Source organism: Phytophthora cinnamomi, assembly GCF_018691715.1.
Source record: "Phytophthora cinnamomi strain GKB4 chromosome Unknown Contig123, whole genome shotgun sequence".
In the NCBI taxonomy this organism is placed as follows: Eukaryota; Oomycota; class Peronosporomycetes; order Peronosporales; family Peronosporaceae; genus Phytophthora; species Phytophthora cinnamomi.
In genome coordinates this window covers 73318-100000 of record NW_027151056.1, presented here as the reverse complement: position 1 = coordinate 100000, position 26683 = coordinate 73318, and the positions used below count along the sequence as shown (strand labels likewise).

General features: G+C 56.4%; 9 protein-coding genes across 9 annotated transcripts; 6 read left to right on the top strand and 3 right to left on the bottom strand.

Annotated features, from left to right (window-relative positions):
* Nucleotides 1–76: 76 nt before the first annotated feature.
* On the bottom strand, nt 77–1108 carry IUM83_17723 (Pectin methylesterase; the record flags this gene model as incomplete). The annotated part of the gene is made up of 1 exon (XM_067942690.1): nt 77–1108. One exon carries the CDS (start codon nt 1106–1108, stop codon nt 77–79), a length of 1032 nt encoding a protein of 343 aa, XP_067780939.1.
* A 2663-nt stretch (nt 1109–3771) lies between these two features.
* Nucleotides 3772–4068, top strand: IUM83_17722 (uncharacterized protein; the record flags this gene model as incomplete). The annotated part of the gene is made up of 1 exon (XM_067942689.1): nt 3772–4068. One exon carries the CDS (start codon nt 3772–3774, stop codon nt 4066–4068), a length of 297 nt encoding a protein of 98 aa, XP_067780918.1.
* Nucleotides 4069–6926: 2858 nt separating this feature from the next.
* Nucleotides 6927–9225, top strand: IUM83_17721 (uncharacterized protein; the record flags this gene model as incomplete). Its single annotated transcript, XM_067942688.1, has 3 exons — nt 6927–7230; nt 7301–7723; nt 8129–9225. The coding sequence occupies 3 exons, from the start codon at nt 6927–6929 to the stop codon at nt 9223–9225; spliced, it is 1824 nt and encodes a 607-aa protein (XP_067780919.1).
* A 339-nt stretch (nt 9226–9564) lies between these two features.
* Nucleotides 9565–9994, bottom strand: IUM83_17720 (uncharacterized protein; the record flags this gene model as incomplete). Its single annotated transcript, XM_067942687.1, has 3 exons — nt 9565–9599; nt 9675–9845; nt 9967–9994. The coding sequence occupies 3 exons, from the start codon at nt 9992–9994 to the stop codon at nt 9565–9567; spliced, it is 234 nt and encodes a 77-aa protein (XP_067780920.1).
* Nucleotides 9995–10976: 982 nt separating this feature from the next.
* Nucleotides 10977–12170, top strand: IUM83_17719 (Filamentous hemagglutinin; the record flags this gene model as incomplete). The annotated part of the gene is made up of 1 exon (XM_067942686.1): nt 10977–12170. One exon carries the CDS (start codon nt 10977–10979, stop codon nt 12168–12170), a length of 1194 nt encoding a protein of 397 aa, XP_067780881.1.
* A 1892-nt stretch (nt 12171–14062) lies between these two features.
* IUM83_17718 (Phox homologous domain) lies at nt 14063–16015 on the top strand (the record flags this gene model as incomplete). Its single annotated transcript, XM_067942685.1, has 1 exon — nt 14063–16015. One exon carries the CDS (start codon nt 14063–14065, stop codon nt 16013–16015), a length of 1953 nt encoding a protein of 650 aa, XP_067780880.1.
* Nucleotides 16016–17402: 1387 nt separating this feature from the next.
* Nucleotides 17403–18920, top strand: IUM83_17717 (Phox homologous domain; the record flags this gene model as incomplete). Its single annotated transcript, XM_067942684.1, has 1 exon — nt 17403–18920. The coding sequence occupies one exon, from the start codon at nt 17403–17405 to the stop codon at nt 18918–18920; it is 1518 nt and encodes a 505-aa protein (XP_067780875.1).
* Nucleotides 18921–19277: 357 nt separating this feature from the next.
* On the bottom strand, nt 19278–19967 carry IUM83_17716 (membrane glycoprotein; the record flags this gene model as incomplete). The annotated part of the gene is made up of 2 exons (XM_067942683.1): nt 19278–19346; nt 19425–19967. The coding sequence occupies 2 exons, from the start codon at nt 19965–19967 to the stop codon at nt 19278–19280; spliced, it is 612 nt and encodes a 203-aa protein (XP_067780882.1).
* A 4182-nt stretch (nt 19968–24149) lies between these two features.
* IUM83_17715 (bzip transcription factor) lies at nt 24150–26387 on the top strand (the record flags this gene model as incomplete). The annotated part of the gene is made up of 2 exons (XM_067942682.1): nt 24150–24408; nt 24490–26387. 2 exons carry the CDS (start codon nt 24150–24152, stop codon nt 26385–26387), a joined length of 2157 nt encoding a protein of 718 aa, XP_067780877.1.
* Nucleotides 26388–26683: the final 296 nt, after the last annotated feature.

Sequence of the window (26683 nt, the reverse complement as noted above, 5' to 3'; positions counted from 1 at the left end):
AACATCGATGTTTATTATGAAACGTGCTCTCCGCAGCACTCTATGCATCATCACTGCGGTTCTCCCAGCGAGTCGTTTACAGGTAGGAGGTGTCGACGAACCATTCCTTGGCGTAGCGCTGGCCGAGCACCTCGGTGATGGCCACAGGCTTGTCCAGCTGGCCGCTGAAGGCAACACGGCTGCCCTTGACGGCGCCGGGGCCCGAGTTGTTGAACTCCTTGAAGACCACGTCGGCGGTGCTGGAGGTGGCGTCCCAAGTGGTCCAACCCTCCGGCTTGACAACGTCGCCCAGCTCGCTGTTCTGCCAGATGACCTTGGCGTACGGGCGCCAAGGACGACCCAAGACGGTCGAGTTGACGCCGCTCTTGCCGAACACGCGGGCACGATTGAAGACGTACGTAGCCGAGCTGTTGGCGGCTTCGCGGCCGCTGGCGGTGATGAAACCCGTGCCGATGGTCTCGATATCGCAGGACTCGAACCAGGCCTGAGCGTAGCGGCCGAAAACGAAGTCGGTGGCGCCGTTGATGTAAGTCTTGGCGTAGAGCTCGCGGCCCTTGTCTGCCAACACGGTGTCCTGGTATCCAGTGAGGTTGCAAGCGTAGAAGCCGTAGTCCGTGGCGTTCACGTTGACGGCCAGCGCCTGGCCGACGTTGCCGGCCGTGTTGGCGATGTTGAGGTTGTACACCTTGACCTTGTCCGACTTGAAGCGCACCGTGCTGGTCATGTCGTTACGGGTCTCACCCTTCACCTCGGCAGGGATGTCCTTCTGGGCCTTGGCCTGCGTGATGGTCACCTGGTTGCTGGCGTAGTTCTTGGCGTCGCACGTGTAGCCCTGCAGCACCAGCGGGCCAGCCAGCGGCGAGATGAGCACCTGCTCGTTGTAGACGCCCGGGCGCACGAACACCGTCTGCACCCCCTTCTTCTTGGGGTTGAGCTTGGCCACACCCTCCGACACGGTCTTGTAGCTGCCCTGGTAGGATCCCGTGGCATCCACGACAATAGCGCCCTTGGGGGGCGTGGTCCGCGCGTTGGGCCCGCTGCAGGCGTCGTCGGCGATAACTCCCGACGCCAGAGCGACAAGGGCCACGAGAGGAGCGAAGATCTGCATCGTTGAGGTCTTGGTGTTACGACGAAGATTGAAAAGTGAGCGGCTTACGGGTCTGCGGACGGAAACGTTTGGCGTCATTAACCACAGGCCACGGCCGGAGGTGTTCATTTTCTCCCCGCATAAGAGTCATGCAATTAATCCTGTTCGTCGGCTCGTGAGGCTGCAACTCGCGGTTGTTTTCCCCTTCCCCACCAATTGGTAACGCCGACTCCGCATCTACACCAACTAGGGATGACATTCGGAAGTGTACGATCAGCATACCAGCTACTGTAAACCAAATGAGGGATGAAAACCGGAGTTCAAATAGGGAAAGTGAGGGATCCATCCAGGTATAATAGATAAGTTCGTACAAATATAATCTAATGATTGGTTGTAGTTATTGAATGTGGCGCATTTGCTACTACGAATGCTCACCAGCAAGCGCGAAAATAGTCTCGGACTGTTTAGCACTAAGGATGTATCCCAAGGACAAGTCGACCGGCGTTTGCTGGTGCCCATTTCGCTCTATCATTTAACCCGATTCAACTGTCCACTGTCAAAATCCTCGCTGGTGTCCATCCTGAACCTTCGCGGAGGGGGCTTCTGCTACAAAAGTAGACAAGACAGCAATACTGTTCGTTGCTATAGTGTGCGGCGAACCTGAGGCAATTTCATGCCGCTTCTTTTTATTCTGGGGGGGGGGGGTTGTGAGTTGCTACAATATTCGCAAAACCGAGTAACAGTCCTGCAATCAATCGAGCGCACTCGATTCATCATCAGGTGGGTAACTTTGAAGACTATAAACTTTATAAGTCCCGAGATCTTCAACGAAAACCCGTGTGTATGATACTTTCACAGCGTACGTTGACAACGTAGGAATCAACAGGAACTAAGTTGGTGAATTCTGGCAGGAGGCAGGGAGCCTGAAATTTCACAATCACAAGCTAGATTTGCGTTGGGATCATTTAGTTGATTAAACGGCTTATTAGGCAAAATACCTTGAAGGCGTGTGCATGTACCCGACAACAGCATCCAAGTTGGTTGCTCCACAGAATGGCCCTCTCCTAATGGTGACCTTCAAAATTCACCATCCCTATTTAATAGGGATGGTGAATTTCGGTCTGACGATCGCCTCACTCAAGTTTCGAACGTCACTTCTCTTCGGCTCCACCATCTGACCGATCTGCACATCGTCCGTCGAAAAGTGCTGACTCAAGTATTAATAGTGTCGGCAATGCCAACAAAATCCACGTGAGCTTGAGCGCTGATGCCGTAGTTAAATTAGTAGGTCTCTTCGCTAATACTACACGTAGTAGACTGTGCATAGCGTACGAAGTACTTTAGTTTTATATATGTCTCTGCTCAAAAGCCACGGAGTTCCAGGTAACCTCGGCGTGGGAATGCGCTCGACCACTGACAGTGTCCGCTGTAATTACCCGGTAAGGTGCATGTACCCTACTGTATTACGGCGTCAGCAGAGTCTGCTGCAGACCGCAAACTACAGTGTGCGTGAAATTGCCCGATCCTTCAATAAATGGGTCTGCGAAGCCCCACTGCTGGTATCGAAGAATTTAGCGCGAGTCGTCCTTTGGACTGAGAGAAGTGCAGCAAACTCATGGAGGTGGCGCCAATATGAATTCGTGGAGCGTGACGTTCGTTCTTACTTATCGTGCATGTATTTTTACGTCGAGTGTAGACAAACTCTGCGCCCTGGAGCTCGCTCCCAAACCATGTGTGATTTCACGCAGTAACTATTTTAATAGTTAGTATTGAAATACATTAATCCAGTGTGCATGAAACTCTACGTAGAAAGTCAAGGACATAGGGAGGCTTTTCGCGTAGGTATAAGTTACCCATGATTTTTATTAACCAAAGACGTCATCATGGACACCGACGATATCACCGTGGATTGCACACGAATGACGAATGAGCCTTCGCTCTCCTGGCTGTGCTTATGAGATCTGGCAGTGATGATAATCATTGAGCTTTGAAGATCTAGGTACCGCAATAAATCGGATTGTGAGTTGATCTTCGCTAATGTTATTGGCCAACTACAGATAAAAATAGCTCGTGTCGATTGGATACCTAAATGTTTCTGAAAACTGTCAGTAATGAGATTTAGTCATACAGTAAGGAATACGGTATTGATCAGTTCAAGCGCTGGTTAGCCGTTGGTAACTACACTAAGTAGGACGTAGGGTATGCACCCAGCGTCCCTCTTGTCGGATTTTGTTTTTAAGAAATGAAGAATGTATACATGTAAACCGTTGGCATGTTTTACAAAACAACTTCGCTGATGGGAGGTCTGAACTACGTAGTACACGAACTACAAATAGTAACCTACAATTTTCCAGTCTCCATCCCGTACCATACCCACCATTCCGACGTGACGTCTTTCTACCATCATGAGTGGGTTACTAGATTCATCGTTTCCGAATACGGTGCTGTCGTGGAAGCTCTCGTTACGATTTTCAACGTGTACGCCGAGATCAAGGAGGGCCAGGAGTCCTGCGAGCGAGCTCACCAACGACTGCTGATCATTTTCACTGAGGTAGAGAAAATGGACAACGCCCTCCAAACGAGGAGCTCAGCAAATTTGTCGCAGTCGTTGGGAAATCGCTGCGATATTTGGAACCTACCGGGGTCAAAAGCTGATGTTTCGCGTTGTCAAGCACAGCGCGACGATGGACGAGCTTCGTCTGATCCACGAGGGTCTCTTTAAACTTCTCAACCTCGCTGCAATGGACACGCTAATGGACTGGAAGAAAAAGTGGGAAGAGGGCCAACGTGTGCAACAAGAAACGCTGCTCAAGTACGACGTGGAGATTCTGAACGAACTTGCAGATGCACGAGCTCGACGGGAAACCATGATGAATCTCCAGTTCCAGACCCAGCAACGTGCCGATCGGCAGAATGAGGAAATGCTCGCGCTCCTAAGCACTGTCGCTAACGGTCGTTCGAACATCCAAAGCTACCGCTGAAAACGCTTCCAGCTTGGTTACTGCCACTCAGAGGTCCGCCAATACAGTATGATATTGAATTGGATCCACTGGCTGCCACTAATAAAAACTGCAATTTTAAGCTAAACAATAATAAAAATTGCCGCAATTTATATTGTATTGGTACAGAAATGGTACAACTTATATCACTTTACAGAGGGATATAGGAGTTGAGATCGCAATTTTCAAGAGAGTAGGCTCAATCTAATGGTGCTAGGTGGTAGTTGAACGGCGCCATCAACAGGTTCAGGGAACCCCAGGCGCAAAACTGTCCTGATCCCGTCACTATTAAGATTAAAGTCGGTTGATCGGCGATAGAGGTGCTGGTAGTGGTGTCAAATGAGCAGCTCAAACGGGGAATGTATGGGCTGATCGCACGCACACGCGGAAATAAATATCGTTCCGGAGGCGCATGGCTGTGTAGATGCGCCATAGAAGGATCTCACCAAAATGGCGCCATTCGTCATGGACACCGCGGTCGTACGGGAAGATCAGCAGCTTCCACCCCAGGGAGCATCGAAAATCTTGAGCTCATGGTTCTGTCACAACACCAGGACGGGGTCACTCGAAGAAGCAATACGTAGCAGCCTCTATAGCCCGGCAACCAGGGCGCACACAGTGTTGCGCCAGCGGTGATACTGCACTCAAGTGACCATGGTCTATAGACTGGAAGTTTATTGGCTAGACTTTCGGTATTTGCCAGTGGGGGCACTTTTTACAAATTTATTGCCAATAATTGGGTCAATTTTATATTGTATTGAGGTCAGTGTAGGCCAGTAATAAAACTTTATATTTAAAAAACGGATTATTTATTGTATTGCACTATTTTTTTCCGACCTCTGCTGCCACTGCATGAAATTCCATATGCCCCGAAAGTACATTCTCGTGGCCCATTCGTCAGTTTGCACCGCGTAGGCCTCGGATTTGGCACGAAAGTCATCGCCAGCCCGCTACCAATACGTGAATGGTCAGGTTTCCCATATCTTCAGTGGAGCAAAATATGGGAAATATGGGATTCAAAGTTTACCGAGCTATTGCAGGTCACCTACGAACTTAGAGTAGTTACACGCTGCCACTGCTTGCAATGCAGGATGCCTTCAAGCGCTAGGTCAGTTAGTGAAGTCCTCCAATTCGTTTTCTCACACCCAACAAGTGAGAAGTCTGACTCAACCGTGGCGGTTTTGGGAAGACAGTGGCGATACCCACACAGAAACTTGCTAGTATCGGGAACCTGAAGAAAGCTTCGGCGAGCCACCACATTGCGTGAAAGGTGGCAAGACGATGATCAAAACTGCCAATCGCCGTACGAAGCGTCTTGTTACTGGCGTACTCTCTGCTGAGACTCTTGAACTCCTGACCAATCTCATTAATACCTTTCTCTCCATAGTATCCTATATTGAAGAAGTAGGTCGTGTTGATCTTTAATTGGAGCTGCGAGTTCCACCACCGTGCTCGTTGCAAGCTCTTTTGGGGTCACTGGCGGTGAATATCCATGTTTTTTTAGTCAGAGCGTGAATCTGTGAAAGCACTGCATTGACCACGGTTTTCGTTTGCCCTTCTCCCAGCGATTTTAGGTTTGAGCACACCAACAGGTCGAAATTGGTCACGTAGGTCGTTGCGGCGAAATTGCGAAGTTCCCGCTGATTTCGTGTTCGTCGAGCTCTTCTATTGCGTTCTGAGAAAGGGATCCCTGCGCGCCATTCATGTCGAAGTAGGTGGCCACGGTTGGATAGTATACAATGGGTAGCATTAAACAACGTTCGAACGTGCCTCAACGACCAACAAGGCGGTTGAATGTCTTGCGCACGAAAATGGTTCTGCAGAAACCGCTCGTGAAGGCGGTATTGCATCTCTTGTCGCACTTGTACGCGACAGAACTGACAGTCGGCAAATGTTTGCACTTGGTGATCCTGCGGTCAACGCCGAGTGCTGCGCGGAGATTGAGCGCGAGAGCGGGACTGTCCGATTTCTTCAACTTTTGGAAACCGGAGCGGACCACTTCAAAGTGTTGGCAGCTTCGATCCTCTCGAAGCCTGCAGTGTACGCCCACTGCTCTCCATTTGCCTACATCGATGTTGATCGACATATTGTACTCGTGCGAACCGAATCACAGCAGCAAAAAGTGGTGGCGTTGTCCGTGCTTGAGAATCTGGCACACCATGCTAAGAAGAGGCTTCACTCAGAGATCGCTAAGAGAGAAGGAATCGCACTTTTTGTCGAGCTCTTACGTCTGGGATTGGTAAACTCACAACGTGAGCGCGGCACATCATGTAGTGTACATGAGCTAGCCTCCGACGATGCCATCCGAGCCGAGATTACTCGCGAAGGCGAAATCCCGTTGCTAAAGGCTTTAAGACTAGACATGAGAAGTACATCGCGGCCAATGCCTTGGAAAGAATGAGCAGGTGCTGGTACCGGCTTCGTGCTTGTTGCTACTGCGACGCCAGAGCATGTAAATTTTCATGGCTTTGGAAACAAGACCGATGAACAACAACACATCGATTCGTGTAATAATAGATAGTACAGTAGTTAGCTAGCATCCATGATATGACCTGTGAAGGACGTGTTCGCGGCTAATACACGATGCATTTCGGATTCCAATGGATGACCACCGCGTGCGATCATACAACTTTCGCTTATGCGTGGATCATGCGATTTTCGATTACGCATGGTGCTTCTCCCTTGAACGATCGATAATCACCGCACAGCTCGCAGCTCTCCCTCGCAGTGCTATGATTCCGACTCAACTCGAGACAGCAACACGTCCTAGGTGATTGTTCAAGTCCTGTGCCGTTCATTGCAATCAAAACTTGTTAGCCGAGTCGGTATTTTTTGCGAGGATGCTGCAACGCGCCGCCAAGTCCTATCGGTGGCTATATGAGCAGCAGAGCGGCATCGTGCCGTCGGAGCTGGGCGTGTTCGAGTTCCTCGTGCTGTGCTTCGAGCAAGTATCGATAGCTGGAGCCGCCATTAACTGCTTTCAAGCTGTAGATTTCGACGGCGGAGACGCACCGTTGTCGCTACCGGTGGTGATGAATCACGTCCCGCAAGTGCTCATGGTCATTGTATCTCTGAGCCTCTTCATCGTCTGGGGGACGAGACTCATTCAGTGGAGTCTGCGCAGTGCCATGCTCGACTGCACCTGTCCGATGAAGTTCACTACCCGACGCCGATATCTTCCTGCTGTACGTGACGATGACTCTCAACAGCTCAGTCGGCTTGGAGTGGAAGCAGCAGACGAGCGCATTGAGCAGTGCACTCATTCTGGTCATGTGTGAACTCGTAGACGCCATCGCCATCGCGCAGACGTGGTTGACAAGTCGAGCACGCGGAGAGAGAGTTTACGACTGGGACGTACAGGAAGCACACGGGAAGGTGACTGCCAAACAACTCATTCTCACGTTTTTCGACCGCTGGAAAGATTGTGGCATGGTGTCGTCCTTCCTGAACCAAAGCGAAATGCTGCTTCTCATGTGTGAAGTGCCCTCCATGGTGTGGGCGAGCTGGACATGTTGCCAAAGAGGCTCCACGCCCGAGCGTCTGTCGTACCAGCTGCATCGATATGTCACGGTGATGACGATTGTCATGGGTATGAACGTTGTGGAGGTTTCTCTGAGCTTGAACGACGATATCGCAGGTGCCGTCGTCTTTTTGGTTGCAGATGTTGTACTCACTGGGCTCCGGTTGTACGAAGGTCGCCACGCGCATCGTGAACGGAGACGTGTAGCGAGAGCTCGACGACTCACGTTGACTCCAACTAATGCTAGTAGTAACACCCCTAACAGCGACCTCTTCCCCAGCCCTGCCGAGCAACGCAGCGAGAACCACGAAGGAGATGCCGCGATTGACGCTGTAACTCCAGGCGAATGTCGAGAGGTGCCACATGATCCGCACCGCATGCAGCCAAACCGGTCAGAAAGCGTTGTCAAACAGTGCCTGGAACTCAGACGCCTCGGGGTCTGGAAGAAGGCAATACTCCACGGTGTTCCACGCAAGGAATGGATTTATGCTTTCCTTGATTGTGCGTATTCGGTGTTGGTAGTGCTCAACTTTTACGAGACCACGGACGCTGCAGAGATGCAGGTTTTACCGAACCTGCTGAGACCGAATGCGAATGCTACCGCCGAAGGTCGACTTATGGATGAAGTGGACGAAACTGCGGTGAAGCTCGCGGTCGGGTTTTCGACAGTGCTGGGGATATCGCTGCTTGCTCGATGGTTTGTGCTGTACTCGTCAAAACGCACGGGAGATATCGCGTGGGCAGCGCAACGAAGCATTGCTGTCGGCCCCAACTACTTTGCTGTAGGTGTCGTAGCCGCAAAACTAGCGCTGCTACCCGCGTCCATCTACGTTTTCGCCGTTGTACTTGTCCGAGCCAATCTGTACACATTCAAAAGAGGCGTAAATGCGCTAGTGGCGGATCTCATCTGCGCCATAGCAGCAGCGCGAGCTGTTGACAGCTTTGGTCGGGCTTTGCATGGACTCGGACGATCAGCCGTTGGGCTTCCAGGCGCTGATGCAATAAAAGGATCCAGAAACGAGAAAGCAAGCATCGCGTTGCAGGTGTTTTGGGACCGCTTCAACGACTTCCTGGTGCCACTTGGCATCGTTCACCTCGTCATATCGACGACTGAGGTGAGCAAGAATTTTATCGTCGTCTACTTCCTGCTGGTCGTATGCACCCTGCACGCCATGATCGCCTACGTGGATGCTGTCGACATCACTGGGGCTACGTATCTCGCTGAACGACTCGGCTACCTCGTAGCCGTCACCTTTCTCGTGCGTAACTCGGCCAAGTATGTTGAACGCAAAGGAATCGACCTTCTCGCACCGGTGATCCTCGTGGTCATGGAGTTTATGATACTGATCGTGGCGCTGAGCTCGATCTGGAGAGCGCATCGAGACGCACAACGCACCCGTCGCGAATTGGCGAAGGAAGATACACATGTGCTGCCAGTAGGACGCGCAATGACACGCAGTGTTCCCATGTTGGCATCTGCGAGCAGTGACTTGTTTGTACTCAGCCCCAGCGGAGACACTGATAACAGCTTACGCGAACCGAAGGAGGAGGCTCCAAATGAGTCGTGTCGAAGTCACTCTTCCTTCACCTACGTGCCAATGCAGAACAGAGAGCAATGACTAATTAATGTAATCTATTGATATAACTACTTGTCGAGTCACCAGTCCTTCGCCAGCAGCTTAAAGCTCAAGCAGTAATTTTGTTTGCTAAGGGAGCTGTGCCAATGGCGTACCCAGTTTTCACCGCAACATTTTATCACCTCTCAGGGATCCAGCAAACCGTTTTTGTCGTCGTGTTGCCACTTTTCAAGAAGATCACCAAGGTTATCATTGCAATTGCTGCGGAAGGGCATCATGAATTCGTCGGCCCGGCGGTAGTTTTCTCTGAGGATGTTTTCAATGTTTTTTACATAGCAATTTGCATGCAGATGTCGAAATCGATCGCCACAACTGTATGCATTATTGCCTTGGACAGCTTCCACATTGCCGTAGCTCTTCGTGATATTTTTAAACAAGCCAAGGCTGTTAAATCGACCCGAGGACAGCGGCGATCAAGTGAAACGACCTACGTCGAGGATTTACCAGGAATGGTGCGGAGTGTTTTCGAAAAGCCTGGCGCAAGCCGCATTCGAGTATTTGCTGCGTTTCTTTACCGCTCTCAGATGAAAGCTCATCTTTCATGAACACATTTCGAACAGTCAGCCAGAACATACTTGATAACACCTCGCTGCCTACACTGCCTTCCCAACGAACAGCCACAGTTAAACCAAAACCAGTTCAAATATTTCAATCTGAGCAAGACTTCGAACGCTATCGCACCACAACGCTGATGCCTGCTGCTTGGATCGATTTGTCACGTACCAATTCGTCTCAAAGTACCTTGGAACAGGCTGTGTGGGATGCACTTCAGGCCCTCTTTCACTCGGAATACCTACTCATGACCGAATACATTAAGTGTATTCTCCCACTGCTCTATGCAGTCTATCTTTCGGTTCTTTTCCACCTTCCAGTGGCGTCGTATTACCCACAAACAGCAGCATCGACCCCCGACAAGTTGAGGCAGGATGTCATCAATATCCTGTTATTCGGGGCGGTCGAGTTCGCCGGGTTCGCCGGCCTGCTTGTCCTGCTCAAGAAGCAATTCGGAATCCCCCCCCTCTACCAACTCGCGTTCGTGCTGGAGACGCAGTGGCGCCTTCTGCAAGGTCACTTGTTCGTGTAGACCATTTTCATCCTGCATATGCCGCTGGTGCACTATGGTGAGCTCGCCACGGTTTCGCTATTTTTTGTGCAGTACTTCTCTAATGAGTGTTGTACCCAAGCATAGACTACGACATCAGTTTCTAACAAGTCGTCGAGGCCAGGTAGACGCACCTGGACCAGACAGGCGTGACGACCAAGCAGCCTGCCTCGTTGACCACCGCTTCAACGTCCGTTCAAGATCGGGTCCACTATTCGGAGCAGTGACTCGGCACTGTCACATATGGTGAATCCCAAAAAAATCCCAAACAATCGCAAAAAGTATCTGACCCCAAGCAGCAAAGTGCCCGTTACACGCCCATTAACCTCCTCCTCCCTCAGCCTCCTTCCCCCAGCGCCAAGCCCCGCCACCCGCCGCCCCTCGCCCTCCGCATGAGCAACGCGTTGCCGCCAGCCTCCGCCTTCAAGGTGTCGCACAGGCGGCCCCGATCTGACCGGAATCCGGGCGCTCGATGGGGCTGATTTGCCGAGAAAAGGTCCAGATATGGCGCCGCAGCAAAAAATTGCCGCCCCAGCCTGACGCGGAGCCCAGTGACGCGTCCGTCACTTTCCCTTTTGCGCCGTTGTGCGCACGTCCGTCGCAGTCGCCCAGGCCAGCCAGACAGAGAGCCATGAAGGCCATCTCGGCGCACGTGACGGGCTTCTACCACTCGTCCTTCCACGCGTACACGACGGAGGTGAACGTGGACGGCCACCGCTGGCGGCTGGGGCTGCGCTACAGCAAGTTCCACGAGTTCTACGACCAGCTGCTGCTGGCGGACGCGGCCTTCCACGCCGCCTTCCCGCCCAAGGGCTCGCTCTTCTTCTCGCCCAAGCCCGAGGAGCGCCAGGAGCAGCTCGAGGCCTTCCTGCAGCACGTGCTGGCCCACTTCGCCGCGCGCGGCCAGCCCGCCGAGATCGAAGCGCTGCTGTGCGACCTGCTCAAGGTGCCGCGCCACCTGCGCGCGCCCGAGCACGAGGACGACGACGCGTCCACCAGCACCGAGAGCGTGCTGGACGAGCCCATGCACGAGCCGCCCAGCAGCACCGACAGCTTCCGCCTCGACAAGGAGCAGGAGCAGCAGGAGGAAGAAGACAAGGCACAAGTACAAGCGCCAGCGGCTCCTGCTGCACCGGCTGAACAAGATCCTGACCAGAATGAGGAGCCGGAAGCTGCTGCTGCTGTCACTGAGAAGGAGGAGGCCGCTGTTGCGGCTCCTGAGCCGGTGCACCCCGCCAGTCCAGTAGCAGAGGAGGCTCGGCCAGTGGAGGAGGTGGAGCCTGCTACTGCCCACGAGGATGCCGAGACACCCAAGGAGACACCCGCGTCTGTGGAGGAAGCGGAGGTGGTGAAGGAGGAGGAGCCTGCTGCTGTTGAAGAGGAAGCAGCAGCAGAGGAAGCAGAACCCTCGGTCCCTGAAAAAGTTGCAAGGGCCGAGGAAGCGGAGTCTATTGCCGAAGAGGCAGCAGCAGAGGCTGTTGCCGAACCCCTGCTGGAGGGGCCAGAGGTGGTGCTGTCCAAGCAGCAGCCTGCCATCGAGCCCATTGCTCAGGGAGAAGAGCCTATTGCTCAGAACGAGGAACCCGTAGCACCAGAGCCGCAGACCGCCAATAAGAATCTGACAGACGACACGGTCGCCGCCGCGCCGAACCCGGAGACTGAGCTGAAGGAGGAGCTGACCGTCAGCGGCAGCGTCTCGTCCTGGCTCGCGGCGTACCTGCCCAAGTCGCTGCTCGCGTTCGTGCGGCGCCGCTGCATGAAGAAGACGAACCTGGTGGTGCTCTGTGTAGCGCTGCTGCTGCCCATGGTGCTCGCGCGCAGATAAGGCGACATTATCAAACTAAATACTATTTGTCCAGTTTAGTTCAGTCCCATGGCTCCCAAACGTAGGTGACGCCAGTAACCGCATGATCTAATCTGGATTTCAACGCGGCGATCTCAGACAGATCACTTCAACGTGTGAACATGCGGATGTGAGACAGCATGTCTGTCGCTGCCAGCTGGTTGCCAGCAGCGCGCGATCGGATTTGCCTCGTGGGATGAAAAATCTGCCAGCAAACTTCGAGCCTCGAAGAGCGGACCGAGTTGCGGCCTCGCAGCTCGAGTGGAACGGCGCGCCGCGGGGCGTCCCCATCAGCCATCACAGTCGCAATCCGCTCGCCGACAGAGCTGGGCCCAAATGAGCAGACCAAATTTCGCCCCCGCCTGCGTGAAGAGTACGGCAACGTCCCGCGAAGCCTGCCGGAAGCGCTTGGCCAACCCACCGACTTTGAAAGGCTTAGTCGCATTGAACAATGGCAAAGCATAAGAGGTAGCCATATGCTTAGAAAAGAAAAAAGGAAGCTATCAGCTTCGAGGTACTGGTCTTCTATCTCCTGACATGCGCGCCATTCCTCCGCGGACTGTTTTACCCGATTTCTGTGAGATCATAATCCCGCTCACGCCCTCTGTCGCTGTCGTTTGTCTTTGTACAAAATTAAATTTTAGAGTTAACAGCTATATGTTATGAAATGGATGCTCAGCACCTCAAAGCGACCTGTACGCATAACAGCGCCTCCGGGGTGTAGGCTTCGATCCAGCAGTCTTGTCGGCCGCCGCTCTATGGACGACTTTCAAGTCCCGCTTTGTCGAGCGCGGCGCGCCGAGTTAGCCGACCGATTTTTGGCTCCTGGCGCGTGCAAATTTGGCAAATCGATTTGGCGCAGCGACATTTTAGCCACCCTCCAACTAAAAAATAACAGCGCCAGGATCGCCACAGTGACAGGAGGTGCTCCATTACGCGGCGGCCACGTGAAGTTACTGTATCGGCAGCCTGGGTCGGCGAAGGCAACATCTGCCTGAACACACAGGCATTCCGGCGGCTGTAGCCCGACCTGGCGGCGCAGATATGATGACCGTGAGAAATCCCGTGGTCTCTAATCGCACTGCTTCAACAACTGGTTCCCTCTTGCCTCTTTGGTCCGCCTGCAAGAGGTATGTTTCTCAGAAGCTGCCTCGTCAAAAATGCACTTCCTCTCTCGTCTTCATTCACGCAGCGACCACTCTGCATGCGACTAACGAAGCGGTTCGCTGTTAGCTGGAAAAAAATATGTGTTCATGTGACTGGAGTTGGACCTACTTGGCTGAAATATGAATATGCACGAGGGACGCAAATGCACGTCCAACGCCGGAAACGTTAGCCATTGATATACTCGCCATCGATAGACATCCGAGGAATGTGATTCACGGCGCTCATGGCTAGTTTCCTGCTTGTGATATTATTTTACTATTATTTTAAACTAAATTTGCACCACAAGTCTGGGTTTGGCATTTCGACCGTAGCAGCCGCCAGCGATGCCTGCATTTTTGACAGCGTCTCCACAGCACACAGAGCGAAGTAGTTGCCTGCGACATCATACCTGCTCGAAGCTGGACCGATATACGATGCAGCTTCTTCACCTTTGAAAAACTGTGCATGTCGCCTTATATGCACACCTTTTGGTAGCGCCCGTTTCTGCGGGCTAAGATCGTTTTTCCAACTTCAACATGTCGGCGGGGACAATGCTCATTCTGTTCAGCGAAGCTTGGCTGCCATGTGGGCGCGGCCATCCCAAGAAGCCTTCGCATGCCGTTCCAGGCGACAAAACCCCTCGTGCATGGCCTCACTTTTTGATCTGCGCTGATTCGGTCAAGTGGCGCTACGGGAGTCCGGATTCGCACCCAAGCAGCTCGAGCACCATGCGGGAGATCGACGCGCGCGTCACGGGCTTCGACTACACCACGTTCCACGCGTACACGACGGAGGTGGAGGCGGACGGGCGCGTGTGGACGCTGGCCATCCGCTACAACACCTTCTACCAGTTCTACACGCGGCTCACGGCGCTCGAGAAGCACTTCAACGTGGACTTCCCGCCCAAGGGCGGACTGTTCTTCTCGCCGCCGCCCGAGGAGCGGCAGGAGCAGTTGGACGACTTCCTGCTGAGCACGCTCGCCTACTTTGACATGCGCGGCCACCCGAAGCGCATGGAGGCGCTGCTGGGCGAGCTGCTGCACATCCCCGAGCACCTCGACCTCAAGGACGACGACGAGCGCACCGCCAGCGAGGGCAGCTCCGTGGCCGAGGAGCTGCTGCTGGACACGCCCATGCCCGGCCACGACGACGCGGCCGACGACTTCCTGGAGAGCGGCCACGAGAGTGACGACCACGAGCAGCAGGAGGAGGTCCACGAGAAGGACCATTCGGACAAAACTGAAGTTGTAGAAGAGGACAGCCAAGTTGAAGTGATGGAAGTTGAAGTGGCCCGGGAAGGCAAATCCGACCCGGAGGCTCCTGTTGCTCAGGAGGACGACCGTGCCGACGAGCTCGACGAGAAGCCCGAAGCCGTCGAGGCAGAGGCTGAGACAGAGCTCGAAGAGAAGCCCGAAGCCGTCGAGGCAGCGGCTGAGACTGAGCTCGAGGAGAAGCCGGCCGTGGTTGAGGCTGAACCGGAGGAGGTGATCGCCTCCCCCGAGTCGCAGTCGGGCGCTGAGGCTGCACTTGCGTCGCCGACCCAGCAGGACAAGGAGCTGACCGGCGGCACGGTGGCCAAGAGCTACATCGCGATGCTGCGCCGCCGAACGCTCGTCAATGGAGCCATCCAGGCCGCTGTGGTGTCAACGATGAAGGAGAATGTCGAGAAGGCCAAGGCTGCCAAGGAGCAGCAGTCCAAGACCAACGAGGTGGAGCAGCCCAAGGTAGAGCTGCCGACCGATTGCAACGAGAAGGAGGCCGAGAGTGACAATGTGGAAGAGGCTACTGGGAAGCAAGAGCGTGTTGAAGCTAAGGAGGAGGAGATCAAGGTTGCGGACGCCGTTCAAGCCGTGGAGACTCAGGAGCAGCTGGAGATCGCTGCTGCCGTCGAGATCGAAGAGAAGCCCGCAGCTCCCGTCGAGAAGGACGAGCCTGCGACGCCCCTGGAGCCGGTGGTCGTACAGGCCGAGCCCGCTGCTGTCACCTCGCAACCAGCAACTGTCGCTGAGCCATCGACCGCGTTGGCTGTTTCGGAGGTGGCCACGGACGTTTCGACAGCCCCGCAGGAAGAGGCCGTCGAGTTGGTGGTGGCCAGTGCCGATGCGCCAATTGCGGAGCCCGAGCAGGACGTCGCTGAAGAGGAGTCGGCCAAGGCTTCGGCGTTAGAAACGGAGGTTGAGGCACCAGCGCCGGCGGAGCCTGTCCAGGATGACGAGTCTTCACCGTCGTCGTCGGAGGAGGAGGAAGAAGAGGATGCCGGCCCTGAACCAACCAAGACGGAATCCGAGTCTGAAAACTCCGTGGTGAGCTGGTTCCGCCGCATGGGCACGTTCGGCCCGTCCGCCGCCGAGAAGGAGAAGGAGGAGCAGGAGGCCCTCGCCAAGAAGGAGCAGGAAGAGCAGGAAGCCGCCGTACGAGCTGAAGCTGAAGCTGAAGCCAAGGCCAAGGCGGAGGCGGAGGCCGAAGCAGCCGAAGCACAGGCCCGCGCTGCTGCAGCTGAGGCCCGCGCGAAGGCCGAAGCGGAGGCGGCGGCCGAGGCCGAGCTGCTGCGCGCCGAACAGGAACTGAACCTGCGCCTGCAGCGGTACCGCCACCCGGTCTTCTTCCAGGGGTTCAACTGCGACGTCGGCACGTCCCGGTACTCCTTGCCGCAGCGCGTGAGCGACGGCATCATCGTGTAAAACGGCCACCAGCGCGCAGCAGTAGTAACATATAACATTATAATGTAAGTAAGTCCGTCATGAGGACAAGTGTGCAGCCACCCGCCCGCCGTATCATGTCGCCGGAAGTGGAGACACCCTTGCTTGCTGTGGCCCTGCCCCGAAATCTCACCCGAGCTGGCCTCCACCTCCGTGAGCAAGCAGGCCGCCGCCGTCCACAAGGTCAGCGAAGATCGTCGCAGCCAAGTCGCCCTCGCCGCCCAGGATCGCAAATACGCGTCCAGCGTTGCGGCGACGCAAGCCGATCTCGTAGCCATTTCTCGGCACTGTGTATCCGCAGTGCAGCACATTGTGGTCTGTCGTGCGTGCGCGCCAGCGTTCGCCGAAGCTTTCGACACCCCAAGCACTGGCGGCCGGGCGTCGCCGCGTCGGTGTCTGCGGGTCTGTCTCATTCTGAGGCCGATTTCTGGGCGCGGGCAGAACGCTCACAGAAGCTGCCGCTTGTCACGATCGCCCGATGCCGGTGTCCCCGCCAGCGTCCAAGTCGACAATGGAGCTGCCTGCGCCGTCACTACCTGGGGCGGCACCTGTTGCACCCAGGTGCTCCAGAACTTGGGGCCAGGAGCGGAGATTGATGCACGATGACCATGGGGCGGACCGGATACGTGGCAGCGCGCCACGCCACGGGCATCATCGCGGAGTAATGCCCAGCGGCCGGAATCGCAGAACCCTAGGCGGCGTCTTCAATGTGGCAGATCGCTTCTACATGTACTACATGTAATACTTGCACCAGCGAGCCAAGATGGATCGAGCGCTTCCTTCGCTGCGACGAAGAAGACGCCGGCGACGCCCATGCTCACAGCGTGGAGAGGCCTCCAAAGCCAAGCCAACGAGGATAAGAAAAAGTCACCTACCCACTCGGTCCAGCCCCATTCAACTGGTGCATCATTGCATTGCGACCTTCCAGCACTGGCTGCTGGAGGATGCCAATGCGATCGATCGCCAGGTAAAAGCGCTGCCCGGCCTGCGCACAGCTTGGTGACGCGCCGGCCGGCAAGTCGAAGCGCCGGCGGAGCGCAGGGCGAGCTCCGATCGCCGCCACCGCCGCGCTCTCTCGTCGGGCGAAGATGGTGCCGCGCGCGCAGAATTTGGCCACGCGAGGCTCGGGGCTGCAAAGACCTGGCTTCAATCGCAGCGCCCCATGCCGAGCGAGACCCGAGCGCTGCTTGACACATCACGACGACAGCAAATCCAACACCGGCTACTTTCTGCGCACCGGCGGAGGGAAGGCGTGCCCCGCGCACGGTCTCGGACACCTGGGCTAAGCCACCCGCTGGCTGGCCATTCGAGATTCTTCGGCCTGACGCGCACGTCTAGCGAGTGCATCTGCAGCAGCACACCCGACGCCATGGCGACCTCTCTGGCCACGCTCTCCGCGCGCGTGACGGGCTTCGACTTCACGTCCTTCCACGCGTACACCACGCAGGTGACGCTCGAGGGCGCGAGCTGGACGCTGGGCATCCGCTACAGCCGCTTCCTGGCCTTGTACGACAAGCTGCGCTCGGCCGAGCGCGGCTTCAAGTTCGACTTCCCGCCCAAGGGCGGCTTCTTCTTCACGCCCAAGCCCGAGGAGCGCCAGGTGCGCCTGGACGGCTTCCTGCAGGCCGCGATCAAGTTCTACCAGCAGAAGAAGCGCCCCGAGGCCGTGACCAAGCTGCTGCGCGAGTACCTGGAGGTGGACAAGCGCTTCAAGGCGGCCAAGAAGCAGCAGGAGAAGCTCAAGCAGAAGAAGGACGCCGAGAGCGCCAACCAGGAGCCCGCGGAGGAGCCCCAGCCCAAGGCCGAGGCCACGAAGGAGAAGGCCAAGCTCTCGGACAAGGCCCAGGACGGCAAGAAGGCCCTCGTGAACGCTGCGTTCGGCGCCGCCGTGGCGTCCGCCATCAAGGACAACGCCATGGATGCCAAGAAGGAGGCCCAGGCCCCCGCGGCCGAGAAGAAGGAGGTCAAGGTGGAGGAGACTAAGGTGGACAAGGTGGAGAAGAAGGAGGAGGTGAAGGTCGAGGAGAAGAAGGCGGAAGTGAAGGTTGAGGAGAAGAAGGTTGAGGCGAAGAAGGAAGATGACAAGAAGGAGGAGGTGAAGGTGGAGGCGGCTAAGGTTGAGGTGGTGAAGGTTGGGGAGGAGAAGAAGGAGGTGAAGGTCGAGGCCAAGGTTGAGGAGGTGAAGGTCGAGGAGAAGAAGGTCGAGGAGGTGAAGGTCGAGGAGAAGAAGGTCGAGGAGGTGAAGGTGGAGGCCAAGGTTGAGGAGGTGAAGGCTGGGGAGGAGAAGAAGGAGGAGGTGAAGGTCGAGGAGGTGAAGGTCGAGGAGAAGAAGGTCGAGGAGAAGGTTGAGAAGGAGGAAGTTAAGGTTGAGAAGAAGGAAGAGATTAAGGTGGAGGAGACGAAGGTGGAGGAGGCCAAGCCGGCGACGACTACGACGACTACGACCACGACCACGACGTCTGGCGGTTCGACGGTTGTGGAGACGAATGTGACGAGCCAGCCGACGGCGAACAAGACGGTGGTGGGCAAGACGGTGACGATCACGAGCAAGGCGGACGACTCGCACTCGTTCAAGGTGGAGATGACGGAGAAGAAGGCCTCGGTGGTGACGCTCACGACTGCGGCCAAGCAGCTGACGGAGGCGGCGGAGCAGAAGCCCAAGAAGAAGAAGCGCAGCAAGAGCCGGAAGTCCATCTCGAAGGCCCCGCTCTCGACGACGTCGACCTCGAGCGATGGCTTCGAGTCGCCCGACGGTGTGGACGACGTGTCTCTCGTAGCCGACAAGCAGAGGCTCTCGGAGTCGCAGAAGAAGGCGCGCAACCAGCGCCGCAAGGAGAAGCGGAAGAAGAACCAGAAGAAGGTCCGCGCCAAGGACCTGAAGGCGTAAGCGGCGCTGCTATCAGCACCGCGCGCGTTCCCCATGCGCGCGTGAGTGCTTGAGCTCAGCCGAACAGTATCGCGGCCGCGGTCGCATGTAGTTAGGTCAGTTATCTATCGACGGTCAGAGCAGCCAGAGCGGATGCCTCGTCACTGGAGAGTGGAAAGCAGCTCGCAGCCGCAGGCGCGAGCACTTCAACAACATTGATCGCTTTGCTGCTCGTCCGATAGATCTACGTGTGGTTTTTATAAGTTGAAGTCAATTCTGCAACGAACAACCGCGTGGACCAAGCATTCGTGTGTTGATCCTGTGTGACGGAGTCAAGTTCTGGACAACAGCTTTCGAGCTTTAAATCTGAAGGTCTATTCAAAAGAACCGGAGCGACATCTCCTTGAGGTCGCGTACTTCGGACTGCAGTTCGAGTCGCTCGTTGCACTGCGAGGCACAGAGCATTTCATGGGTTAGTCGCGACGGATCACTCGAGGCCCTGTCACAGTCTACACAAGGACGCACCATGGCCAAAACTTCCTTCCGAAGCTCGTTGACACGCTTCTCGTCGCGTTCACGACGCGCCTCGTAGTGCCGGAACTGCTGGTAGAGCTGGCTGTCCTTGTCCGATTCGAGGCGCGCCAACCGCTGCCGGAGTTGGGCAATTTCACGCTCGAGTGTCTGGATCTGCCCGTCCTTGATCTCGAGGATCTTCTCGACTTCACTCACGCTGACCGTGTCGCGCTGCTGCTGCTTCTCCATCTCGCGGAGTTCCCGGACAAGTTCCCCTTTGGCGGTGAGCTGTCGCTCCAGCCAGAGGTTGCCCTCAGTGAGAGCTGCTACCTGCGCTCGTAGTTCCAGCACATTGGCTGCGTGCTGCTTGTTCGTAGCACGCAGCACGGCGACGATGTTTTCGTGGCTCGAACGCATCGCAGCGATCTCCCGCTCCAATTCTGCAACACGAGATGAGCGCGACGCTGCGTTGGTGGCACTATTCGACGTCGGCGACTTTGGTGGCGATGAAGACGACGACGTTGAGAAGGAGCTGTAGCTTGAGCGCCGCTCCATCGGGGAACGACCTACGTTTGTCCGTCGGAAAAACAGCGGCCGGTCCCCAGACCCGTTGTCGGCCTCGACCAACTTCTTGTCCGGAGAGAGCGACTCAATTGCAGTGAGTTCCTCTCGACAGCGCGGGCTCCTCTGTAGCGACAAGCCTTTGACGCGCGACTCCGGTGCAGATGCTGCCGAAGCCTCACTAATATCGTCTCGAGGACTAGGTGCGATGCTGCCTACAGGCGAGCCTTGGCCGTCTTCGCTGTCGTCGTCGAATGTGTCTACGTGGTCGAAGGATAACAGCGACAAGCTTTTGGACCGTCGTGATGGCGAGTTTTCGGAGGACGATGTTGGAGAGCGCCGAGGTGACACCTCCGGACTACCAGGAACTCGGAAGCTGCTGGAACGCCCTAAACGAAAGGAGCGGGTCCTTTCGGTCGAGGTCATTTGAGATCCGTCGAGTTTGGCGTCGGTAGGACTGCTGTGATGGGAGCAGCGAGCGCAGCCCGAAGTTGAATCTCGTGGAGATGCTGCAGGTGAACGCTTTGCCGCATTGAAATCACCGAGCCTTGGAATCGCGCTTATATCGATCGGCGGAACGTGAAACGCGCTGGTGCGTCCTACCGAGGCGAGTCTGGATGTTGACGATGCTTCGCAGTTTTGACTTTCGCTGGGGCAGACAGCTTCGGAGTTGGCGTCCGGCTGCTCCAGAGGTACGTTGGATTGTTTGTTCAATGCTTTAGTGAAACACATTTCTTCAGCTGTGCTGTTCTCCACAGAGGCAATGTCCGTTTGATACGATGAGGAAATTGCGTCTGCCTCAACACTGATGTTGTCTTCTACTGTGCTGTCTTCGATCGTTGCTGCAGTGAGGGTATCAGCTGGTCTGGAGGAAAGCGACGTGCTACCCTTGATATCGTGAAGATCATCGTCCTGCTTATCTACTGCCACCGTTGGAGTAGCCAGCATCGAATCAACCACGGCTTCGGTTCCACTGGCTGCGGGCCAGACGTTAATTGATCCGTCGACGAGAGGTGACAACTCGGCTGGCACTGCCGCTAGTGACGGTGACTTATCATCTTCATTTGCCGCTCCGACAGATGCGTCCTCATTTCTCGAGTAACTCGTGCTCGCTGGCTGCTGGAAGCTACTGAAGCGAGTTGGTGATACCGGAGACGCACTTCCAACCGGCCGAATGGAGTCGTCGATTGGGTGCGAGCCTGGCTCCCTAAAGCTGCTGATCCGTCGGACGGCGGATGGTTTGGGCGACAATGGGATAGCTGACTGTCTCCGTGTATCGCTAGGAGCAAGCTTACTTGTAGGACTTCCGGGGCTCGGCAATTCATGAGTGAACGATGAAAAGCGTCGGAACGGCGATGGCGGCTTCAAACCCGATTTCGCTGAAGGAGACGATGGCGTACTCGATGCTGGCGAGGTCACGGGGCTCGCCTCTCTGCTTCTTCCCGGCCCCACTGTTCGTAGAGAAATGAAGTCGAGCTGTTTACGGAAGCCTTTGAAGGTTTTCATCAACGGTGACGCCGGTATATCGGAGTTTGTGGAATGGACTACGCCCATTCCAGTCGTCAAGTCTCCGAGTTGATCCGTGGAGGCGCTGCTGCTGCAACTGCTACTATCGTCTGTGATTGGGGACGGTGGGCCTTTGAGAATGTTGCCGGGCTCTTTGACGCAGTAAATCTCCTTGCGTCGCACGAAGACGCCGTGGTTTGTTGGACAGTGGAAGTATCGCTCTTTTCCCCGGGTGCCGTCGGTGTCGCCTTTGGGCTCGTCCAAAGCCACGCCGTACCACTCGCCCGATTCGTTGGCGAGTTTTCCGACGTACCTCACAGTACCATTGCGTCTTCGAGAGAGGACGACGCGACTACCCAGTGGAACTCGCATCACGGGCGGCGAACCTTGCGCAGCCGTCAGAGACGCCCGCGGCTTCGGGATGCTGGAGGCCATGACCGCAATACTGCAACGCAGACAAAAACTGCTTCAAGAACTCTAGGTTTCTGAGGCTCAGACGTGCTGTCGAGCTATGTGTGCCAGGTACTTATTTTATCGTCGGCGTCGTCCTCGAGCTTTGATCCGAGCATTGATCTGGGGAATGATGCTGTAGTGTGGGCGGATAAGACATGCCGCTATTTCCAGGCACACGTGTGGACGTGAGCTCTGCCCGCCTATTTCCAGGCACAACAAAATGGACTGCCCCAGAGTACTGAGCCAGGCTCAGTATGCCTTTTAAAATACTATGCAAGGAGACATTACGATCTTGCACTCCTGGCTCGCAGCGTCACTCAAATATGAGACCGAATGCCGAACCAGCGAGAACCATGGATACCGTAGTGCACTTCCGGTGCAGCGACACGTAGCTCGTAGTTCGCCACGGAACCATACGTATTATGTACGTATTCCATACGTAGTTTTGAGTCGTTCGTAGCTGAAAGGCTACAGGGCAAGCTATAAGGCAAGCCTTTTCGCACGAGAGGGGTTTTGAAGCGATTAAATCTGACATGTATGTAGGCACGAAGAGGACTGTAATGCTAGTGCAGCAAGCTGCTGGCACATAACTACTTACTAAATACTACGTACTATGACACGTTACCCTGTGTCTATCGTGATGGGATGAAATCTACTACCAAACTATGACATGTTCCTCTGGGTCTGTCGTGATAACATGAGATCTACCAGCAAACGCAGACCATGAAGAGAGGCGATGTTGCGGTACTGCCCGTTCTCCCTCTACGAGGCAATCGCTTTCATCCTGTCCGAATATATGGGCCTGTTTGCGAACAAATCTGGGAAAAACGATTTCAGTGTAATGTTTTCTCCAACATGTTAAAAACACAACAGCAAAGCCCGTCAGAACGACGTCGCAACACGAAGCCTCCCATTGCTCTTTCACGACCATGGCTCAGCCTCTAATAAGCTGAGCCGTGCTCAAGTCCTTGGCGAAGCTGTCGACGTGCTTCCAGTTATTAGCATGAGTCGCCTGCAACCTTGGAGTCGGTGTTTATGTGGACCACAGTCGGCAATTCCTTGACTTGTAATCTCTCTGACTTTTTATTCACGCAATAGTTTTCACGGACCTCTTCGCCCACTTCGAAGTGGCACTCGGACTATAATTTGAGTTCAGCCCGCAGGCTGGCACAGCGTAATTTACGCCGTGTAAATGAGTGGGAGGGCGGTTTCGACTGCACGCTTGCGCCAGCCCTCTCGTTATATACACACAGAGCGCAGCAAGCAAGCGCCCAGTCGAGCACAGTCAACCTTTTGCCCTCGAAATAGGAAGAATACGCCGGAGTACGACAAAAGCTGGGTTCCGCGCGAGACGCAGGAACAGCGGCAACCAATCCCTTGACAGTCCGCCACCATCGACTCCCTCGCGCCGATTCAGTCGCATAAGAGTCGAACCATGCAATAGCATGAAGCCCCGCATTTTTGACTCACCAGGCTCACCGTACCTGACCAAAGCAAACCTGCTACGTAGTACTGTCCCAGCCGTTGACTCGCACCCGGCCTGCGGAAGGGGATGCGCCCGGGCACTGCCCACAAGGAATGGACTCGGGGTGTGGCTTGTCCCCATTCTGCTGGGACTGCCTGCAGCTGTAAGCGAAATACGCGATTTCACGATGGATCGTCTCGTGTCCCGCGACAATCCGTGTGTGCCGTGAAGACAGCGGCAGAGCAGAGTAGAGCGCCTGTGACCAAGAAGCGCTTTGCCCCGCCGCAGTGAGCTCTACTAATAATGCCAACCGCCCTTCGCAGCAGCAAGCGGCGTGGAGCCCTCAGGCTCCACCTCCACTCTCACCCGTTTCAGCGATGCTTACGCTCGTGTCTTTACCTCGCCGCCTCTATAACTGGCCTTCCCCGCGGAAACGCATACTTTCCCGGAACGCGCTCCCCCAGCCGAGCTGATATCCTTCCTCGCTCGCAGACATATAAATCCTGACAATCCCGTCTCACTCGTGCGTCGTATGAAATTCCATAAAACCATCCACTCATTCTCGCAGGTTTCCCGCTATTCCGCGCATCCCCCCTGCCAAACCGCATGGCTGCAAGAACAACCGCCTCCTCTCGGGGCTGAGTAATCCGTAAGCAAAAAGCGGCAGGAAATAGTTTGTAACCACTCGACGCCGCGCCATTCCCCCTTCGGCCGGCCGGATCCCCGTGCAGCTCCTCAAGCGCCTCCGCCCCATGCACTCGCCCGGCCGCTTCCGCGCCGCGTCGCGCGCCGCCCCGCACGCCCCAAGCCGCCACCTGCCGCGCTGGGACGCGGGCGCGGACGCGGACGCCGACGCGGACGAGGACGCGGGCGACGCCTTCCTGTCCGCCAGCGACCTGGTCAAGACGCTGCAGCCCGTGCCGCGCCGCGCCGGCCAGAGCCGCCGCCCCCTCATGGCCGGCCGAGAGCCGCCGCCCCAGGCCGCGCAGGCGCCACGCCGCTGGCCGCCACGTAAGAAAAAAAAACACATACAAAAAAAACAAATAGTTAACGGGTTGTGGTTAATTAACGTTGTATTGGATGTTGGCGCAGCGCTGGAGACGCAGACACCGCTGGGCTTGAGCGACTGGCCGTTCGACGGGTCGCCGTCGCCCGCGCACGAGGACGCGCCCGCCTTCCGCGCGCGCACGCCCAAGGCCGGCGCCATGCGCGGCTCGCGCGCCTTCCCCGCCGCCGACGCGCCGCTCGAGCTGGACGTGCTGCAGGACGCGGCCGACGACTACGAGGCCGCGCGCGCGCGCGCCTTCCAGCTGGGCTACGACCCGGAGCCGCCGCGCCACAGCCAGGCCCAGCTGCAGCGCTACCACCAGCAGCGCCAGTACCAGCGCGCCATGCAGCGCGAGTTCGGAGACCCCGCGCAGATGTACCGCCGCGCCTCGAGCCACCCGGAGCACGCGCTCTACGCGCGGGACGCGCGCGGCCGCGAGCCCGTGGACGACCTGCCGTTCGACCCGCCGCGCCGCATCCCGCGCAGCACGCAGCCCCACGGCGCGTCCACGTCCACGTCGGCGCCGCTCGAGGCCTTCGGGCTGCACGCGGGCGGCGGCGGCGGCCTGAGGGAGCCCCACGCGTCGAGAGCCGCGCAGAGCCGACGCTTCAACGCGGCGGCGGCCCACAGCCCCGGGTTTGTTGGCTCCAGGATGGACGAGCTGCCTCTGGAGCCGGCCATGCTGGACATGTATCCGGACGACGTGGACACGCCGCCCACCTCGGCGGCGCAGATGTCCCGCCGACGCGAGTACGCGCAGCTGCCGCCTCAGCAGCGCCAGCGCATCCACCAGCAGATGCCGAGGAGACCGCAGTCCGCTGACCGCATCACTGACAATGACGTGGTGATGGCAGGCAGACGCCCATTCCATGATGCAGACCTGCCGCGCGACCGCCGCGGACCTGAGAGTCGCGCGGTGTACGAGGAGCTGGTGCCCACCCCCACGGGATCCAGCATCGCCCAGAACAACGACTACGCGAACCTTTCGCCCAACGGAAGAGGCAGCAGCGCCTCGGGTGCTGTAAGTGCCCTGCCAGCGAGCAGCAGTGCCCACCTAAGCCGACCGCGACCGAGTCTGCCCGTCGAACGCCTGCAGAAGGCCAAGCGGCCTCGACCTGATGAGACGACGACACCGCCTGCTGGAGCCGTGATCCCGACTGAAGCACCTGGAGCAACGGCGAAACCCACCAAGGGTAGGGCCAAGAAATCGGACGGGGATGCTGCTGCCGTTGCGTCACCTTCCGAAGGAAAGGACTCGGACTCGCAGCCCAAACGCCGCTGCGGACGCAAGAGTATGAACTACTCGTCCGAGCAGAAGCGTGAGCGCAACCGTGCGGCGGTGAAAAAGTGCCGACAGCGTCAAGCACTGAAGCTGGAGTATCTGCAGCACAAGGCTGAGTCGCTGGCTGCAGAGAACCAGGCACTTTCCGAGATGCTCGTGAAAAACACGGAGCTGGACGAGGAGCAGCGCTCGTCGTTGACGCGCGGCATTCAGATGGATATCTTACTCAAGATCAAAGAAATTTTCACGCAGAGTCTGCCCAAGGACTTCGTCCTGGACGCGGACTCAATTTGGGACCTGAACTCTGTGCTGGCAGTGTCGATGCCGTCGCGCTGCTACTACGGCATTGAGAGTATCAAGGACTTTTGGCGCACTTCGCTGCGCATGCGTAACAAGGGCAAGATCCGTTCGTTCTGGGCGTGGTTATTCCGCCTACCACCGGGTGACCGCTTCTCGGAGTTCGACATCCAGCCCTTCTCGCCGACCTCCAACCTCTACTTTATTTCGTGGACCACCAAGTCGACGCCGCCCCTGGCGGGGTCGATGGTGATCATGTTCGGCAACGGTCATCGCGTGACGCTCCACGTGGAATGCTTTGGCTGGTTGATCTGGCGTTACCTGCTCACGAACGAGCCGTTCCCGGAGCCTCCGATGGAGTGACGAAGGCTGGAAGGATCCGATCATGAATATCAAGCGACGAGTATCAAGGAGAAACGGGCAGTGGTGACACAGCTATTTCGACTTTCAGAGTGGAAGAATGCAGACAGTGAACAGAGAGTAAGAGGTATGGCCTCAGCCATTTCGAGGGGCGTTGAGTGTCTGTCACACTAGTGCAAAGTATTTTTTTTAGCTAACTGAACGATACATTTACTATCACATTGATTCGGATCCTAGGCTTTTGCGAAACGACTGCGAGTATTTCGGGTTTTGGAGTGAAGCTCGCTATCCTTGGTGTT